This window comes from Herpailurus yagouaroundi, unplaced genomic scaffold (genome assembly GCF_014898765.1).
Source record: "Herpailurus yagouaroundi ecotype Mexico unplaced genomic scaffold, PumYag 217, whole genome shotgun sequence".
NCBI lineage: Eukaryota > Metazoa > Chordata > Mammalia > Carnivora > Felidae > Herpailurus > Herpailurus yagouaroundi.
In genome coordinates, this window is record NW_024412448.1 from 5,841,412 (window position 1) to 5,861,857 (window position 20,446).

A 20,446-nucleotide genomic window follows, 5' to 3' on the forward strand; every position below is an offset into this window, starting at 1 on the left:
GGGGGGCGCCGCATCACCCCCGCCCCCGGCTTCCGTGCCCCGCCCCCCAGGCCCGTGGCGCGGAACCGCCGGCGGCGCACGCGCAAGCGCAGGGGACTGAGCCCGCAGCAGGCCCCCGCCCCCTCCCGGCCTCGGGCCGCGGGGGCCACGTGTGCGCGCCGCGCGGGTGAAGTTGGGCGGGGATGTGCTTGGGCCACTGTGGGGGTCATCGTGGGGGCACGTTCGGGGCCGGCCGGACCCCCGAGAGGACGGAAGGACGGACGGGCCCCGGATCTGGCCGCGCGGAACCGGGCCGGGGGATGGGGGTGGGGGGTGGGGGGGCGGGAGGCGGGACCCTCTCGTCGCCGCGGCCAATCGGGGGCCGGGGGCGTGCGCGCCGGCCCAATGGCTGCGCACGAGTGGGCGTTGCTAAGCGATAGGGTGATGGGCCGGGCGGCGCGGCGGTCGTTGACCCCTGCCGAGGGCGCCCCGGGCGGGGTCACTGCCGGTCACCGCAGCGCGGCGTGGCCAGGCCTCCCCAACCTCGCGGGCCGGCGCGCGCGCGCGCCCCTCTGGCTCCCGGAGCCCGCGGGGTGGGGCGTGGCACGGACACCAATTGGCGCGGTGCGAACAAAGGCCCCCCCCCCCAACGGGCAGAGGTACTTGCGCGCGCACGTGGCCACTCGCCCCCACGGGCGCGCACACAACCGGCGGAGTCTCAAACCCTGCGTCTGGGCGCATTTTCCCTGCTCACGTGGTTACCGAACTTGCAAAAAGACCTAGACTTCCAGACCAAAAAGAAACAGGCGGCCCGTCTAGGGGTCACCTGAGAGTCCAGGACGACCGCCATCCAGCCCTGGCGACCCTGCCCTGCAGGGCCGGGCCACCTGATGGGCCCCCACGAGGGCTCTTTGTGAGGCCAGAAGAGCCCCTAGCGGTCCCTTGCATGGCCAGAGCCCCGCTGCTTCTTGGAAGCCACCTCATTGTCTTGAAATCAAACGCTGCTCCCTGGGCTCCATGGCGACCCCTTCCGCCTGGCTTTCAGGAGCCCAGGAGCTGTGTGGAGCAGGACACTGGCTAGGGACGCTCAGGGACAGCACCGAACGGGATTGGCACCGTGAGTCCCGACCACACAGCTTCACTTGGCCACGTGCCCCTGCATGCCCCACAGCGCTCACCAGCCCCGTTAGGTCCCATTGGCAGCTGGGTGTCGGGATGCTCCAGTCTCTCGGGTGGCATCCTGTCCCTGGAGGCTTCCCACCAGGAAAAGGGGTGGGGAGGGCCCTAAGGCCAACAGTTGAATTAATGTCCTGAACAACCTTCCCATGGGTTTTTTTTTTTTTTCTCTTCCGATTTAATAATTTTTCAGATATCCTGCACCCCGGGTCAGGACCGGCTGGACCGTGCTGCACAATACTCGGGACTTTTGGTGACTTAAAGTATCCCAGGCTCACTTCCTGCTAGTCACTGCTGCCTGCCAGGGGCCCAGGTGATGGGGGCTGTTTCCAGGGTGACACAGCCTGGGAGGGAGGGCCTGGGTCTGCACCACAGAGACGGCTCAGGGACTTGCTCACGGGCTCTAAGGTGTCTCCATGGGAAGTGACAGGACATCTCTACCCAGTTTTTCAGCATAAGGAAGTCACACGGCCGTGCCCCACTTCTACAAACAGCAGAGCACCGGGACTCCTGCCACCCCTGGGCAGGGCCGCCTCCCGGCTGCTGCTGCTTCCTGGCATGTTGGGAATGACCCTCCATTGCCTGGTCAGGCTTCTGGAAGTGTGGCCCCCTAGGACAAGCCTGCAGTAAGGGTGACCCCCCCATGCCCGTGTGTTCACATGGAGCTCAATGAAGCACGTTACAGAGGCACAAGATGGGGCAGGGGCCATTTCAAGCCACTGGGACCTGGCCTGTGACCCCTCGGTCTTGCACCAGGCAGCTGTGTCGGACAAACACCACCACCACCGTTCGCGGCCTCACCTTGTGACGTGCGTCTGCACACCCCCCACACCTGTGAGCCAGGCAGGCAGATGATGCCGTTCACATTTTACTTGAGGGCAAACTGGAGCCACAAAGGCCACGTGATGCATACAGGTCACCCGGCAGCCCTCTCCTGTCCTCCCGGTTCAGTGACAGCCGGCAGCCCCAAAAGGGAAAGCCTCAGTGCAGAGCGCCCAGGCCACCTGAGGGCACAACCACGCTCTGCCCGGGGTTGGGGACAGGCTGTCTCCGTTTCTGAGCACGGCTGCAGGCAAGGAGTGCTCTGGCTGTGCCAACCAGGTGTGGACGCCAGGGGACAAAAAGGCCGAGGGCTCTGGATGAAGGGGGCAGCACATGCCCTGGCCTCCCCCACGCTGACCCCCAAGACCAGGGACCGTGGTCCCAACTGCTGAGTTCACTGCAGAATGCGCCCGCGGGTGTGAGGGGTGCGCGCTTACGACGTGGGGCGTTTCTCGGGCACCGAGGTGAGGCCGTGGTCTTGCGGTGCTTGGAGCCCAGGGGATCGGGCGCCCGGCTCCAGGCATGTGGGCGTCAGGAATGCCTCACTGCGGGGTGGACGTGGGAGGCGCCGGAGTGACCCGCCGCCGTGTTGGCCTCACGGGGCCGGCTGAGGACCGGAAGGGCCACGTCCACCACGGCAGCTCCCTGATGTGAGCGCCCCGGCACGCAGGCCAGAGCTCGGGGACCCGGACTGGCCACAGGGGCGCACCCTGACCCCCAGCTTTCGCTTCTCCCGGGAGGGCCCCTCACACGCACAGCACTCCGTGTGCGGGCATTCTGCTCCCCGTGTCCCCCACCACCCTCAGCGGGTTCTGGGGGGGCCGTGGTGCCTGTGACCGCCCCCCACGCCCCCGCCGTGGAGGCCGGCCTGGACTCCTCTCACGTGGCACTCACGCGCTGATGCCCTTTCCCAAGGGGGACAAGCAGACGGCTCCAGGGCCCAGAGAGAGCACGGGAGGCATGGGCTTTAATGGCTCCAGGCTGGTCAGTGGGGCACCTCGGTGGCTCTGGGGCACCTGCTCCGAAGCCCTCTGCTTGCACCCCGCGCTCGTGCACACATGGGTGCTTGCGCACACGCACCCCTGCCGCGCGATCGAAGCTCGGGGCCCCAAGCTCCGACAGGGGAGCTCAGTCCTTTGAGTTGTAGTTACGGATCTTGGGGGGCCTCTGGCAGCATTTAGTTTTTGCAGGGTGAGCCCTGGCAGTTCTGGGCCTGGCCTTGGCCTGGGCTTCTGCCTTCACCCCTTCGATGGCAAGGGCAGCCTGTGCGCCCACGGGGCTCCCTTCAGGGTCTTTGAGGCTGTCGGCTGCTGGAGGTGCTGTGAGCTCTACCGGAAGAACAGCAAGAGAAAAGCACGTCACACCACAAGGGGCAGGAAGGGGCAGGCAGCCGGGTGCCCAGGAAGCTGGGCTCCCCGAGTACGAGCCGCTGTGTTTCTTGCCGGTGGGACCCACACCCCCACACTGGGCACTGTCACCCCAGCCCGTCAGCCCAGAGGTCCTTCCAGGGAAGCCGTTCAACGGCAGCAACTGTGCCCTGGGGTCCTGGGACACGAGGTCTCTGTGGGCACGTGCTCTCCAGCTGCACCGCAGGGCCCGGGCCTGCCCCTCCACTGGGCACTCTGGACATTTGGCCCTGAAAACGTCATCCCCTGCCGTGACCGTTTTGTAATGGGTCCCGGGGGGGGGGGGGGTGGTGGTGCCGAGGTTAATGGTTGACTCGTGGCCGGTCTCAGGCACTTCCCCAGCTGCCAGCTGCCCTCTGCGTGCTGGCCATGCTTGCCAGGCACCTCCAGCCACCCAGCAGCCCCAACACACACGGCCAGGCACAGGCCAAGGACCTGGGAGCCGGACCACGCATCACAGGCATGGGCTGACACTCCGGGGCCACCCTTCCAAAGCACCCACAACAGCGCATCTGCACTAGGGCGGGGTAGGAGACTTTTGTCTTTCAGGCTTTTCTTATCTGCCAAGCTTTTAGGACTACAGATGTATTTCTTTTGCGCAAAAAAAAAAAAAAAAAAAAGTTGTTATTAAGAAGCCTTATAACTATAAGAGACAAGCTAGAGTGGCTCCCTCTCGTGAGCTGGCCCAGCAGGGAGGGCCAGGACCTCCAGAGCCCCAGAAGGGTCCACGCTGGACGGGACCACCACCCCAGAGTGTACAGATGGGGAAAGGCGGGGTCTGGCAGCAGCATCTCACGCGTGAGACACATGGGGGACACGCGTGCCATCTGCCCAGGGTGGCTGAGCCCGTCACCCTGGGCCCGGCCAGCACAGGACTGCACACAGCATGAGCGGGGAATGCTGGACGGTGGGGACCCACCTGGGTGAGACCTGAGGACGGGCGGATGGGACAGAAGAGGGCTGGCCTGCAGCCGGTGATGTCCACTGCACTTCCCGATCGTGTCCCGAGTGCTATGAGCTGCAGTTCGGGCCCCTGGCCCTCACCCGGAGCCCCTTCTGTCCTCTCCAGCCACCTGGCTCCTTTCCCTGAAGCCTCCCCAGGGTCACACACCCTTAGGTCTCCCTCCTACGCCCTGGGACCGAATCCTGGGGCCAGGCCCTGCTCTCCTAGCGCCTGGCCTGCGATCACCGGGGTCCTGGGGTGGGGCGGTGGTGCGCTTGGTCCCTGGACGCTCCCGTGCCCCTCTCTGCTTCCCAAGGCCATGGCTGCTTCTCCCTCATGAAGGAAGGGCCTGTGTCTTCGGTTGTCCAACTCCAGACCCGTTCCTCCTGTGCACATGCTCTCCCGGCCTGCATCCTACAAGCAAACCCGCAGGCTCGGACTTCCAGGCAGCCCCATCCTGCTACCCTGCCCCCTCTCCGTCCCGTGATCCGCTTGGTTTCCTTCTGGAAGGCAGCAGTTAGTGGGAGGGACAGGGTCACAACCCTGGGGGGCTCTCCCCCCCCCCCCCGCAACAGTGTTGGCACCATGTGCGGCCTTGGGGAGAAAGGCCAAGAAGACTGCCCACAGAGCCCTCCCTGAGGAGGCGGCAGATTCCCCCCGGGCAAGAGCAGTCCGGGCTCAGGCATGAAGCCGGACAGGTCAGGCCCGTTCATCCCCAGCACACACCCCATGACCATGATGTGTGTCTTCCCTGCTTAACCTGAGGTGTGCCCTCGAGCAGGCCTTTGGCTGCTTTGTGGAAACTCGGCCTCCTCCACGCTGCCCTTTTGATCCCTGCCTGAGCCACTCTGCAGAGCCCGGCCTGGGATTTCTCTCTCTGCTCTCTGGTCCTCATCAGGCTTCAGCGTCTGAGCACAGGACTGGCCTCCTGTGTGCAGCTGGCCCAGCTCCCACCCCCGGGAAGGCTCAGCGAGCTGCCCGAGGCCTCCAGCTGTGAACCGGTCCCCATCTCGGAGGCTCCCGGGACCCTATGTACACGGGTGGCGCTGGTCCCAGCTCCCTGGGTGCTCAGGGCCACTGCTCAGCCCCCTTCTGACCTGGGGATGCTGCCTGGGGGCGGGGAGGGGGGCGAGCTGCCCTGAGCACATGCCACCTGGGCCTCGGAAGACTGCCGGAAGGGCCGGGCCCAGGGCTGTCCTCGCTCTCCAGAGCCTCCCCTGGGGCTGGGGGTGCTGCAGGCCTCAAGTCCCAGCCGTAGTCTTGGACACAAGGGACAAGGTCTCTGGCTGGCTGCAGCCTCGGCTGGTCCCTCTGGGCCTTCAGCGTCCCCTCCCCGCCCCCGCGTGTCACCTGACACGCTGACGGACGCTGCTCCCACAGAAACCTCGCACCTGCTTCCGTGGAAGCCCTCGCGCCCCTGGGTTCAGCCCTTCTCGGTCTCCTTGCCCCTCATCCCCAACCCCCTTTTTGATTAGTGGTTGTGAATTAGATTATGTCCTACTCCCCAAAACCTTCCAAGGCTTCCCGGCATGTTGGGATGGAACCCAAGCCTCTAGCAAACAGCGGATGTGGAGTAGCCTGGCTTCCCGACCCCGTGTGTCTGGAAGCTGCAAGCTTCTTCCCAGGGCCCTGGGCCTGACCTGAGTGACCCTGCAGGAACTGCTGTCCGCCCTTGGTGCAGAGGCTCCGGGCACACACTCCTGGACTCAGCAGGTGGAGGGGGGTGAACAGGAGACCCCAGATCCTTCCTCGAGCTGCTCCTGGCCTTGGGCTGGGGGCACTGATCACAGGCCAACCTCCTTGTGAAACATACCAGCATCTCTGTGCTGTCTCCTTCCTTCCTGAGGTTAACCCCCAGCACCAACCCCTAATCGCTCCTTCCTAATATTTTCAGGGCTCCCCCTGCCCCCGGTTCTGAGCTTACCCAGGCCTGTCTACTGGGGCCTCTCAGTGTGGCCCAGTGTGGCTCCCGTCCTGGGCCTGGGAGCACACTGGGGCCCTACGGAAGGGAATTTAGGGGAAATGCTCCATGAGTACAGGCCTTGAAGAGAGGCCAGTTCTGGCCTCGTCCAGGGCCGCCTCGTCCAAGGTGGGCAGGCAGGACCTGGAGAGCAGTCCCTGCCTTCCACGTGGACTCTGTGCCCTCTCCAGGGCCTGAAGCTCAGCTGTACAGGAAAGAGGTGCTGAGAGAGGCCTGAGGTGGGGCGGGTGGGTGGCAGGTGTGTGGGTGCAGGGGTGGGGGGGCAGGGCCAGGGCAGCGAGAACTGGAGATCAGGAAGGGAGCAGAGAGCGGTGGCCAGGAAATGAAGCCTGGCTTGCCCCCAACCTGGAAGGCAGAGGCGACAGCAGAAAGAAGCCTGTGGGCCCCAGAAGGGAAAGAAGGCACAGAGAGCACGCTGGAGGTGTGCAAAGGCTGAACCGGCTTCCGGACACCGGGGCCGAGCTGGTCTCTGCCCTCACCCAGGACCCGGGGCTGCGTTCGGACAGCAGGCCTGTGAGGAGCTGGGTGGGGATGGCGGAAGGCCAGGGGCGACCAGATGGGACGGGGCGGGTTCTGATCTGCCTCCTTCCCACAGATCTAAGCCTAAACACTAGGTACACAAGGTAAGATTCGCACACTGTCCACGGGGACCATGGCAGGGCCTCTCCCGTCAGCCAGGCAGGCTCACCCTCTGTCGCTCACTCTCCCTGTCCCTCTCCCTCTCTCCCTCTCACTGCTCCAGGTGGCCGGGGACCCTCACACGTTAGAGGCTGCTGGTCCTCATGCCCCCCCCCCCCCCCGCCCTGCCCGTGGCAGTGAGCTGCCCTCCGCCCCTCTTGGCAGGGGAGCAGCTGTGAGCGGCTGAGGCAACACTGTCCTTTTCCACGAAAATGAGGCCCCTTGGGAGGACGGCCCCTCGGCCATGGGCACACAAGCTGCCATCGTGCTCAAGGCGCTGTGAGCCACTGTGGCCACAGGCCTCCCCACACCGGACCAGGCCCTCAGGTTGCTCTCGGGACGTCTGATGATGGCCTTCGGGACCCCACGGCTGCTTTCGGGTAGCCCAGGGGGAGGGGCAAAGGGACAGAGCCGCCAAGAGCAGGAACAGCTCCATCAGGTGGCCGGCGGGCCTCCTCCGCTGCTCCCTGTTGGATTTCAGCTGCGGTGGGCAGCAGGGCGGCCGGAGGTGGCTCCCAGGGGCCTTTCCCTTTGGCAGGGTTGAGCACGTGAGCACAAGCGTCACGTGTGCCGAGTCCCGACGCGCAGCCAGACGGGGCTCTGAGCGAAGCTTTTTGTGCACACGCCTGCCTCATCCTCCACAGGGGCTGTGTGGAGGGCTGCCCGCCACCGGCCTGCCCGCCACCACCGACCAACGCAAAGGGACAGCGGGTGGCGCCCACCCCCCAGGTGAGGAGCGCGGCCTGCACTGGAGGCTGCCTGGAGGAAGCAGCCGAGACAAACTAACTGGAGACTGCTGTATCACGAGTTGAACTTGGGGCAGTCAGTCCCAAGTCTGGGCAGTTCCCATTTGCCTGGCTCCTCACGGAAGAGCGGCCCCAGCCTCACTGGGGAGGCAGGACCGGGCTCATGGCCTCCGCCGCGGTGCTGGTGCTTGGTAAATGAAAGCAAATCTGATGTATGTGTGCTTCCTCCCCCACCCTCGGGCCGCACCCCGCCATCTCTGACCTGAGACGTGAGCCTAGGAGAAGCCAGATGGCAGGGCGGCCCTCTGCCCACGAAGCCCGGGGCCCCGAGCTCGGCTCAGCTTCCAGCCAGCTACCTGTGGGCTGGTCTGTGACACAGGAGGCCAGCAGACGGCAGGGCTGCAGGGACCGGTGATCTGGCCCAGCCGGGGGTGCCCAGCCCAGGATCTGGGTGGAGGTTAGGTGTCCCGGGCTCCGGACTCTGTGCTCCCGGACAGCACCTGCTCCCATCAGTCCCGGCACAGCGCCTACCCCCTGGGCCGGAAGGTAGAGGGTCGGCCCCTGCACAACCACTCTGGGAGGGGCCGGTGGAACCACGTTCCGGCCTCAGCGGCCTGCCGTGCTTCTGGGTGCTCTCCAGCGGACGTTTCCAGAACAGGCTCTTCTACAGAAAAGGGGGGCTGGCTCCAGGGCCTGGGGTCACCATGTGGACGCCCAGGCAGTATCACTCTGGCTCTCAGAGGTGAAAGTTCGTATCAGAAAATGCAATAGCCTTCCTAGGAAAGGCCCTGTCTGCCTCCCGTAGTGATCGGGGACCTGTTCCCAACCTCCCCGGCTTCTGTGCATGCTGCTTTAGGGGCACATAAACCAGAGCAGTGAGCCACTACCATCCTGTGAGTCAGTGGCCAGAGGTTAGCCTCTCGGCCAGGTTAGCTCCTCTGTCCAGCACGTTGCGGGCAAATGGCCAAGGCTGCTGGCCTGCGTTAGCTCCCGGGTCAGTGAACCGTAAATGCCGCAGACAGGACAGCGCCTGGTGGGGTGTGAACCCCCGAGCTGTGCCCCCTTCTGCGGACAGCTGGGCTTCCCGCTCGTCCACAGGGTTCCCTCATCCCCACGGGGACCGGGCCACAGAGTGAGCTACAAAAGCCGCACATCCGTAGCGGTTCCATCAACGGCCTGAAACAAAGGCATCCCACGTGCCCGTGTGTGACGCTGCGTCGTCGGGACTGCGGTGACTCCGGCAAACTGAAATACAGGTGAGGAGCGCGTGCGGTGGTGCAGAGAGCACGTGTGGTGGAGCCGCCATGCGCCGGAAACCTGGTCACAGGAGCTGAAGACGCCCCGGAAATACCTGTCACTGTCCTTCCCGAGGCACAGGAACAAGCCCCTCCCTCCCAGTCACAGTCACGCTGTTCCTGCACCCACCGCAGGGCCGGAGGGTGTCCTCCTGGAGCGTGACAGCGGAGGACTCTGGAGGAGGCAGAACTTACACGAGGCCTCCGCGTCCTTGTGCCGAGTTCTCAGACACGAACCTCTAAACACCTGCAGGGACTCAGACACGAGGGTTTGTTAAGCACGGGGGAAACAAACCCGGTTTTATAGAAGGATCTACACTGAAAACCCTCTCGGGAGAAGTGCTGACATAAGGAGAGAAACAGATCCAGAAGAAGCTACAACGGGCCTGAGCAACAGGGAAATCAGAACCCTGAGCACGACACCAGCGACCCAACGTGAGGGTTCCAGCCGGGGGCGGGGGGGGGAGTCTCGGAACCCGGCAGGGCTGCACGAACGTGGTTGGGAATCAGTGACGCTAAGACAAAGTCAGAACACGAAACCTGTAACACAGCAGAAGCCAGCTGGACTTTTCCCGTGAAAAACAGGAATGTGGAAGAAGGAAACAAAGAAAGTAGAGCAGAAAAATTAAATCCCAGAGGTAAGAATTTAATAAATACAAATAAGTTAAACTTGCTGAGGAAGATAAAAAACTCTCAGACTAATTAAAAAAAAAACCCAAGGTCCCATGAGATGTCGTGTGGAGGACCCATTTAAAATAAGACACACAAGGGGCGCCTGGGGGGCTCAGTCAGTTAAGCATCCGACTTCGGCTCAGGTCACGATCTCGCGGTCCGTGAGTTCGAGCCCCGCGTCGGGCTCTGGGCTGACGGCTCAGAGCCTGGAGCCTGTTTCAGAGTCTGTGTCTCCCTCTCTCTCTCACCCTCCCTTGTTCATGCTCTGTCTCTCTCTGTCTCAAAAGTAAATAAATGTTAAAAAAAAAAAAAAAGACACATAAAATTTAAAACTAAAAAAATAAAACACGATACAACAAGTGTCATCACCGGGGAATAAGGCCTCTGTACTGGCACAGGTCTGGCTTCCGAAACAACTGACAGAGCTACAAGGGAAAAACAGATAATTCAGCACAGGCACATGGAGACTGTAACTTGTCCCTACCGCTCACAGACAGACAAACCCACGCAGAGGTGGCAAAGACTTAATCGAATTGATTTGCCTGGGTTATCAGACACACAGACATCTAAACTGGTAGGCAGAGAATAGAATTTCTTCTTCAGCTAATGGACCATAGGCAGAATCGGACCACATATCAGACTTGCCATAGAGCAAGTCTCAATTCCTTCCAGACATAATGCAATAAAATTAGACACCAATACCAAACCCTCCAGGGTCCCTTCAGATGTGAAACTGACACCACATTATGGATTCATCCTTGCGTTGGAAAGGAATCCATAAAATGAATGAAGAGCTATTCAGAACTGAGTCCCAGAATTTGCAGGACACAGCTGAGACCCACTTCTTGGGGACCACAGCAGCTCACCCACAAGGAGGGGAGCTACACCTCCAGCAGAAGAAGCCAGAGAGAAAGCAACACAACAAACCGAGGGAAACAAGACGTAAAATCGTGAAGTTGGAGGCGGACTTCAGTAAAACAGAAGCCCCGAGGAAAACCGCATACAGAACATCAACGGAGCCCAAACTGTTGCCTGTGGTGACGAGAACTTCTGCCAAGTCTGATCCAAACAAGGGGGAGCAAATAAACACAGCAGGGGATAACTGGGCACAAGTGAGTGTTAACAACAGCTACCCACTAATACACTGATAAAACCTGGAAACAACAGAAAACTCCAAAATCACAACCAAAAGACAGCATTTGAAATATCCAGTCACTATTAAGGAAATTGAACTGTTGGGTAATTCTTCCCAAAGGCCCCAGGCTCAGATGGCTTCACAGGGGGTTCTACTGAATTTTCACAGAAACCAGATTTTCAAGGGACAGTATGTTTCCATCTTATTCAAATTATTCAGAAAAGTAAAAAAGAGTGCGAGATGCCTGGCCAGTTTTATTCCCAAACCATACAAAGACAACGCAAGAGACACTTACAGGCCGATTTAACGTGTAAACATAGCTACAAAAACTATATATAAACATTATCAAATCAAATCAACCAAGTATTAAAACATAACACCGTTATCAAGTAAAGTCTACCTCAGTAACGCAAGGCTGGCTTATTTTCAGAAAATCTACCACCATATTTTGCCACACTAATAAGTGAAAAAGAAAATGTTTACCAGGATCAACGCCAAAAAAAAAACAAACCTGATCAGGCTTAACACCTATTTGTGATGAAAACACTTAGTGAATCAGGAGTATAAGGGACAATTTTAGTTTGACAAAGGCTGCATTTTAAAAGTGCAGCAGTCACATTTAGTGGCGAACCCGGCCTCACCACCTTCAGGTTCACGAGTGGCAGAGATGACCGCCGTGTGGGTGCGGGAACCTCTCCGGAGAGCCGCACCCACCTTGTGAGTGTAGTATCCGGAAAGGCAACGAAACTCCAAACAAGACTGCCTCCGGTTTCGTAAGTGAGCTCTCCCTGGAACGCAGCCAGGTCCCTTATCACATCTGTGGCTGGAGGGGCTGCTGGTTCCCGGTGGCCTTTCCTTAGCAAGGGGACAGGGGTGTGACCTAACTGTGCAGTGTTCTCCAGAAATGGAATAAACCGCTTACGAGCCCAGAAAACCGATGTTACACCCGAAACTAATAGGAGATCGTTTGCCAATTAGACTTCAATAAAAAAACCACAGAGAGAAAGCGAAAGCGGGTTTGTTCTATAAATTGGGCTTAATGTTTTTTTTTTTTAAGTCGAGGTATTTCTTCAAACCAGATCTCGTGTGCAGGCCTGAGGTGTCGGCAGTTCGGGCCGGGACGAGGGTAGGAGCTCAAGGCTCCTTCACCCTCGCGGCGGCCCAGGGACTCCTGAGGCCTGAGCAGCCCGGGCCGCTGGGAGGGTCCTGCCTGCGGTAATGGCCTTCCCCGGGGAGCTCCTAGCTTCCATCGTGCAGAGTAATTAGGAGAGCCGGATAAATTGATAAGGGTTCCGCAACCAGCGGATGGTGGTGTCACCGTGGGGGAGCCCGTTCTGCTGTGACGCGCTTGGCTGCCCTATGCTAGGAACGGAGAACAAATGCGTGGCCGTGGGGCAGGAGACACTGAACGGCGACGTTCGCCGGGAAACTTCACTGGACCACAGCTGCTCCCTGATGTGTGGGTGACGCTGACCGCAGCTGCTCCTTATTTGAAAAACAGTTTCGGGGCGCCTGGCTCAGTCGGCTGAATGTCTGACTTCGGCTCAGGTCACAATCTGTGAGTTCGAGCCCCACATCGGGCTCGCTGCTGTCCCAGCAGAGCCTGCTTGGGAGGTCTGTCCCCCTCTCTCTGCCCCTCCCCCACTTGCACACGCACACACATGTTCTCTCTCAAAAGTAAAGATTAAAGAAAACAATTAAAAAGTTCCTACCGAGTTACAACTTACAGGCAACAAAATGCGCCCATTTGGGGCACCTGGGTGCTTCGGTCAGTTGAGCATCTGACTCTTGATTTCGGCTCAGGTCTTAATCCCAGGGTCACGGGATTGAGCCCCATGTCACACCCTGTGTGGAGCGTGGAGCTTGCTTGGGTCTGTCTCTGTCTCCTTCTCTGCCCGTCTCCCAGACTCAAGCTCTAAAAAATTTTTTTGATGCGCCCATTTTTAAGTGTACATTTCAACGGCGTTTATGTACGGAACGTTTTCATCACCCTGCAGCCCCAACCGAGCACTGACCGGCCTTTTGTCGCTACTGGTCAGACCGGCCTTCTAGAATACACTAGGTGCTTTTTAAAGTCTGGTTCTTCCGGAGACCAAAGAAATGTTTCTTGGGATTCATTCATGCTGTCTTGGGTATGCTAGCTCTTTTACTTGGGGAGCAGCGTTCCATTACACGGCGGCACCCTTGGGTATCCCATCCATCTGGGGGTGGGTACTTGTGTCGCCCCCTATGTGGGCAGGTCATGAATGAAGGTGTTGTGAACACTGATGCTAAAGTCTCCGGGTGCATGGATAGTTCTTTTTTTTTTTTTCTATTTGAGAGACAGAGCGTGGGCAGGGGAGGGGCAGAGAGAGAGGGAGAGAGAATCCCAAGCAGGCTCCACATTGTCAGCGCAGAGCCCGATGTGGGGCTCGAACCCACGAACCGTGAGATCATGACCCGAGCCAAAATCAAGAGTCAGATGCTCGACCGACCGAGCCACCCAGGTGTCCCGGAGCTTGGATATTTCTATTTCTTCTGCACGGTTACCTCAGAACGGAGCGGCTGCGTCGTGCAGTGAGCGTACGTGTAACTTTTTAAGAAGCTGGCAAACTGCTTACCAGAGTAGTGGCACCATATTGGGTGCTGCCACAGTGTGTGTTTGGGTTCCCACTGCTCCACATCCCTCTACCACTTGATATTGTCAGGCCTTGAAATTCTTGTGGTCACCGAGCCAACGTGTAGGGGCACATCATTGTGGTTTCAATGTGCATTTCCCTGATAACCAATAATGTGAAGCATCTTTTGTGGGCTTATTGGCCACCTAATTATCTTCTTTTGTGACGAATCACTGAATTCTATTCCTGAAACCAATACTGCACTGTATGTTAATTAAAATTTCAATAAAAACCCTCCAAAAACCAAAAATACAAAAAAATCTTTCAAAAATTGTCTTTTCAAGGAGTTTCGCTGTATTTTATTGTATTTGTTTCTTATCGACTTTGTATGTTCTGGATACACGTCCTTGACGCACACGGCATCTCTCCCAGCCTGAACCTTGTTTTCCCGCCGTCCGCAAGGCGCCACTGGACAAGCGGAACTCTGCACTGTTGATGGGAGTCCCACCTATCAGTGTTTTCATTTATGGTTCAGACTTTTTGTACCCCAAGGGATCTCTCTCTGCCTATCCAAAGTCACAAAGATTCTCTACTGTGCTTTTTTTTTTTTAAGTGTTTTATAGTTTTAGCTATTATGTTTAGGCTTATAATAGACTTTGGTGTTTTTTTTTTGTTTTGTTTTGTTTTTTAAGCAGGCTTCACGCCCAGGGCGGAGCCCAACGTGGGACTTGAACTCACAGGACCCCGAGTCAAGACCTGAGCTGAGATCAAGAGTTGGACGCTCAACCGAATGAGCCCCGCAGGCTTCATTTCTGTATTTGGTATAAGGGAAGGGTCGGGGTTCATTTCCCCCCCGTGGGCATGTGTAGTTCTTCCAGCACAATTTATTGAAGCAACTATCCTTTCTCCTTAAATTACCATAGAATCTTTGCATTAACCAAAAAATCAGTGTGTGTGTGTGTGTGTGTGTGTGTGTGTGTGTGTGTGTGTGTCTACCCACTCCTCCCTGGACATGTGTACACTTTGCCAAAACCATGCTGTCACGATCACTGTGCCTTTACCCTGAGTCTCACGATTAAGTAAAATCCTTCAACTTCGTTCTTTGTCGAGACTGCTTTGGCTATTCTACATCCTTTGCATTTCTGTGTAAGTTTTAATTTTTGATCTCAATTTTAAAAAGCCTGCTGGTGTTTTGACTGGGATTGTGGTAAGTGTATAGACACATTTTGGAAGACATGACATCTTCACACCGAGTCTTCCAGTCCATGAAGATGGTATGTCTCTCCATTATTTAGGTCCTAATTTTCTCTGCAATGGTCTTTGGTGCACAGATACTTCGTTTAGAATATCCCTAAGGACTCCATAGTTTTGGATGCTACTGTAAATGGCATTCTTATTGCCTTCCAATTCTCATTGCTATGTACAGAAAGATAACCGATGTGGCACCTTGACCTCGTATTCTGGGCCTTTACTAAAGTCGCTTCTTAGTTCTCATAGGGTTTTTTGTTTTTTTTTTTTAAGGCTCCTTAGGATTTTCTATGTACTGATCACACAGTATGTGAATAAACACAGCTTTACTTCTTTGGTACTCTGCGTGTCTGCCCCCCCCCCCCCCACTCTTGTTCTGCTTTATGCCAAAGTTGGGGCCGGCAGCGCCTTGTGGGGTGGAAGTGGTCAGCGCTGGCATTACCTTTGCCGTCGGTGATACGCCAGCTGCGGGCTTTCTCTACGAGCCCTTTGTCAGACCAAGGGAGTTCTTCTCTAGCCTGCATCTGCTGGCTTCCTCCTCTTCTGGCCTGATCACCTTTCTATTTCTTCTTGAGTCAGTTTCGGTAACTTCGGTCTTTCGGAGACTCTGCCAATTTTATGTAGGTCAACTTGCCAAACTACCGGCACGTGGTTGTTCTTCTTGCAGTGTTGTCTCCTTAATATCTACAGGACCTACGGTGACATCCCCCCCTTTCACTCACGACACAGTTTGTAGAGCCACCGTTTTGAGTCAACAGCACTGCGCATTTGTCAGTTTTGTTGATATTTTTCAAAGAATCAGATTTGGTCTGATTTCCTGTATCATTTTTCTCCTCTCTATTTCACTGTTCCCCACTTTTATCCGTAGTCTTTCCTTCCATAAACTTTGGATTTAATCTGTTCTTATTTTTCTAGCTTTTTATGGTGGAGGTGTAGATTACTGACTTTAGACCAGTGTTCTCTCAAAGAAGCATTTAAAGGCTTAAATTTCTAACTACTACCTGTGATTTCTTCTTTGACCCATGAGTTACTTAGAAGCGTTCTGTTTAGGGGCGCCTGGGTGGCTCAGTCGGTTAAGCGTCCCACTTCAGATCAGGTCATGACCTCACGATTTGTGGGTTTGTGCCCCACATTGGGTTCTGTGCTGACGGCTCAGAGCCTAGAACCTGCTTCGGATTCTGTGTCTCCCTCTCTCTGTGTCTGCCCCTCTGCTGCTCACACTCTGTCTCTCAAAAATGAATCAATGTTAAAAAAAAATTAATAGAAGCGTTCTGTTAACTTTCAAATTTTTTGGACATTTTTCTGCTCTGTTCTTGATTTCCAATTTAATAGTTTTGTGGCCAGTAAATACAGTCTGTATGATTTCAATCTTTTTAAATTTACTGAGACTAGTTTTATGGCTCAATATATATGGTCTATTCTGTCGAATGTTCCACATGCACCCGAAAAGAATCTGTATTCTGCTGTTGTTTTTAGAGGGGTCCACACCTGTCATTTGGGTCAGGCTGGTTGACAATGTTGAAATCCTCTATATCCTCACTGATTTTTCTGTCTACTTGTTCTGTTGATTACTCATAGAGAAGTCCTAAAGTCTCCAGGTATAATTATGGACTTCTCTATACAGTAAAACCTTGGTTTGTGAGCATAATTCGTTCTGGAAACATGCTTGTAATCCAAAGCACTTGTATATCAAAGAGAATTTCCCCATAAGAAATAATGGAAGCTCAGATGATTCATTCCACAACCCCCAAATATTCACATAAAAATGATTACAATACTGTAATATAATACAAAATAATAAAGAAACTACAAAATATAAAGAAAAAACCAACAAACTAACCTGCACTTAACTTTGAAAAACTTAGTGGCTGGTGTGAGGGAGACGAGAGGAGGGTTATTGTGTAGGACGACTTTCACTATCGCTAATGGAATCACTGCTATCTATTGGCTCAATGGAGTCTTTTTCTTTTCGTGCAGTTTTGACTAGAAACCTATCCAATGACATTTGCTTTTGCCCCCTTTTGAGGCTTTCACGGAAATGTGACTTTGCATTGTTGTTAAACACTCATTGCTCGCACTGTTACAGGCTTATTCAGGTGGTGCTTTTCTATAAGATTTTGCACTGTTTCCCACATTTTACACATCTCCCTAACCTCACTTGAAGTGAGGGATTCCTCTGCCCTTTCCTCCTTCTATGCAGACAAGAGGCAGACGTAGACGTCTTATAACATCTTGCCGTTTTGGCCACTCACGTATCTCGTTCGTACTTCTCGATGATTTTCTTCTAAACTTCCCCTGTAAGCATCTGCTTCTTCTTACCCCCTTTCTGTTCAACCTTTTCCTGCATGGGGGCCATTGTATACACTTACACGGATGTTGACTCAGTACAGTATTAATAACCTCTTGTCATATTCTGTATTTAATGTAACTGGCAATGAGGCAGCAGAGGAAAGGGTCTCTATCTGCAGGCAGCCTGACCTAGAATGAAGCAAAGCATTCCTAAGCTCACTCTTGTCCGGAAATGCAAAGGACTGTCCACAGGTGCTTTGAAGTGACAAAAATACACTAGTGCCACTTGTGGACACCTTCCAACGTTCTGAAAAATCACTGATTTCAGCCAAATACCGTGGTCTGAGACCCAGCATCTGAGCATGGGAAATGATCACCCACAGTCCCGCAGCGAGACAGGGAGAGGGAGGGGGAGAGGGACCAATGGTTCAGCTGTGATCATGTGACGTTCGGTGTCACGTATGACTCGTATTGTAAGACCTCACTGGTTTATCGAGTTGAAATCCATTAGAAATGTTTGCTCGTCTTGCGGAACCCTCGCAGAACAAGTTACTTGTGATCCAAGGTTTTACTGGATTTCCTTTCATTTCTGTGTTTTTAAATTGCATGTGCTTTACAGCTCTCTTATCAGGAGCACACACATTTAGGATTGTTATGCCTTCCTGATGAGTTGACTTCTGTATCATCATGAAACGTCCCTTTTTACCTCAGGTTAATATTCCTTACTGGGAAGTCTACTTTGCCTGATGTGAAATAGCCATCCAGCCTTCTTAATCTGTGTCTACAATTAAAGTGGGTTTTTTTTTTTTTAATTTATCCTGGGAGTGTGCACATGCGTACAAGTGGGGGAGGGGCAGAGACAGAAGACAGAGAGAATCCCAACCAGTCTCCATGCTCAGTGTGGAGTCTGATGTGGGGCTTGATCTCATGAACCCATGAGATCATGACCTGAGCCAAAATCAAGAGTCACACGCTTAACTAACTGAGCCACCCAGGTGCCCCTCAACATGATTGGTTTTAAATGTACCTTGTTGGGGCGCCTGGGTGGCTCAGCCAGTTGAGCATCCGACTTTGGCTCAGGTCATGATCTCACGGTTCGTGGGTTCAAGCCCCGTATCGGGCTCTGTGCTGCCAGCCTGCAGCCTGGAGCCTACTTCGGATTCTCTGTCTCCCTCTCTCTCTGCTCCTCCCCAGCTCACACTACCTCTCTTTCTCAAAAATAAATAAAGATTAAAAAAATAATAATAAAATACATGTACCTTCTTGCTAAATTGTTTTCTATTTATCTTATCTGTCCATCTGTCCTTTGTTCCCTTTTTCCTCCTTTTTTGGGCTACATTTGGGCTGATTTTTTTTTAAGATTCATTCATTCATTCATTCATTCATTCGTTCATTCGTTTAGAGAGAATCCCAAGCAGGCTCCACACTATCACCGTGGAGCCTGGCGCAGGGCTCGATCTCACGAACGATGAGATCACGACCTGAGCCGAAACCGAGAGTCAGACACTTAACTGACTGGGCCATCCAGGCGCCCTGGGATTGATGTTTTTTATTCCATTTTCTCTGCATCACCGTACTACTGGCTATACTTCTTTCTTGCTGTTGTTTTCTCTCGTCTTAGAATGGCTGTTCTGTGGTTTCTGACGTGCGTTTGTAACTTCTCTCGTTCTGCTGTGACACAACGCTGCACAATGTCATGTGTGAGAGCCTCCCAAGGGCACACCTCCTCCTCCCCTTCCCACGTGTGCCGTCTGTCATACATTTTGCTTCTGTACATACATCACAAGCCCCATAACACATTGTGAATAGGTGTATTTTAAACGACTGGTGTTTAAAGAAAAATGTAGGCCTCTCTGCGTTCCTCTCTGTTGGCCCGGGTTTCCTTCAGCCTGAAGAGTGTCCGCTAACGGTCCACGTAGTACAGGTCAGTTGGTGGTAAGTTCTATCAGATTTGTTGGTCTGTGAAAGTTCTTATTCTGCCTTAATTTTTGGAGGCTATTTTTGCTAGCTATAGAATTCTATCTCGACAGCTTTTCCTTTCTTTCGGCACTTTAAACCTGACGAGACTTTGTCTTCTGGCTTGCACAGTTTCTGAAGAAAAGTCTTCGTTTCATCTTTGTTCATCTCTATGTGATGTGTCCTTTATTCTTCCTTTGACTCCTTTTAAGATTCTCTTTACCACGGACTCCCAGAAGCTTGATTACGATGCTCCCTGGGTGACAAGCTCACGTGTGTGTTTAGCCAGCTGCTTGGGGAAGCTGCACTTCCTGGGTCTGTGAGTTAAGAGTTTGCATCAAATTTAGGGGAAAATCTGGTCATTATATCTTGAAATACTTTTTCTCCCCCTATCCCTCCCCCTTCTGTTAGACTGATGGACACTGTCCGTCATGGGGACAAGGCTGTTCTCTCTTGCCCCGTTTCTCTCTTTGTGCATCATTTAGGACAGATTCTATTCCTATTCCTTCGAGTTCTCTGTTCTTCCTTCGACCATCTTTATTCTTGGGTTAATTCCGTCCAATGAGCTTTCTTTACCAAATATCAGAGTTTTCATCTCCACGAGTTTTGTTTGGTGCCTCTCCTGTTTCCAATCTTAGTGTGTACATGCTTTTTGAAAAATACTTAGATACAGTCATTGCGGTTCTTTAAACGTCTTTGCTTGTTCCCTCATTTCTGTTATTTCTGGGCCTCTACTGACTGGTTTTCCTCTTGCAAATGGATCACGTTTCCCTGTTTCTTCATGTGTCTTATAATTTTTGATTAGGTGTTAGGCACTGTAATATAATATTTTCTTGAAAAATACTTTTGTTCTAGAATGCTGGGTTTTGTTTTGATAGGCAGTTAGGTTCCTTGGTTGGTCATTTCGAAGACTGTTTTTAAGCTTGTCTAGGCTAAGTCTACATGGGCCTTCATTCCAGAGATACCCACCCTACTACGGACGTGTGACTTCTCTATGTCTCCACTGAATGAAGGTGCTGATGGGGACTCAGCACTCTGACTGAATATCTCCCTACCCTGTGAGAGCTCTGGAAATGGTTCAGCTTACAAGTCGTTTGTCTTTCCTTTGCCTGGAACTGTGGAGCTTTCTTCTATACATCTGGGGCTAACACGCAGTGAGGACTCAAGAGAATGTCTATGCAGGCTTCTGGAGTACTCTTCTGTATATACCCTACTTTCTGGACTGTGTCCTGCAACTGCCAGCCCCTTCTGCCTTCCCAAACTCCAATTCCCATTTCCCCAACTCAGCACGGCTTCTGAGTTCTATTTGGCACCCTCCTCCCTATGACTGCAGCCCAGAAACTGCCTTCCCACAGAAAGCCAGGGGGTCCTGGAACCTGCCTCATTGGTCTTCCTTCTTTTACGGACCACAGTCCTGTGCTGTTGGCCAATGTCCGAAAACAGTCGTTTCATATATTTTGCCCAACTTTCTAGTTGTTTACGGAGGGGTGTTAAAGTCTAGTCCTTGTAACAGCCTAGCCTGA

At 54.3% G+C, this 20,446-nt stretch overlaps 1 protein-coding gene across 6 annotated transcripts in view; it reads right to left on the minus strand.

The window, feature by feature from the left end:
* Nucleotides 1–2,924: 2,924 nt before the first annotated feature.
* CCDC57 (coiled-coil domain containing 57) overlaps nt 2,925–20,446 on the minus strand; it is a 101,928-nt gene continuing 84,406 nt past the window's right edge. For 4 of the 6 annotated variants that reach the window (XM_040456711.1, XM_040456714.1, XM_040456710.1 and 1 more), the window contains one exon: nt 2,925–3,305. In XM_040456711.1, the coding sequence (XP_040312645.1) occupies nt 3,106–3,305 (200 nt within the window). In that variant the 3' untranslated portion in view covers nt 2,925–3,105. Of the gene's footprint in view, nt 3,306–8,087; nt 9,049–9,156; nt 9,274–20,446 lie in introns of all 6 variants that reach the window. The other 2 variants (XR_005785022.1, XR_005785021.1) reach the window with 2 other exon arrangements.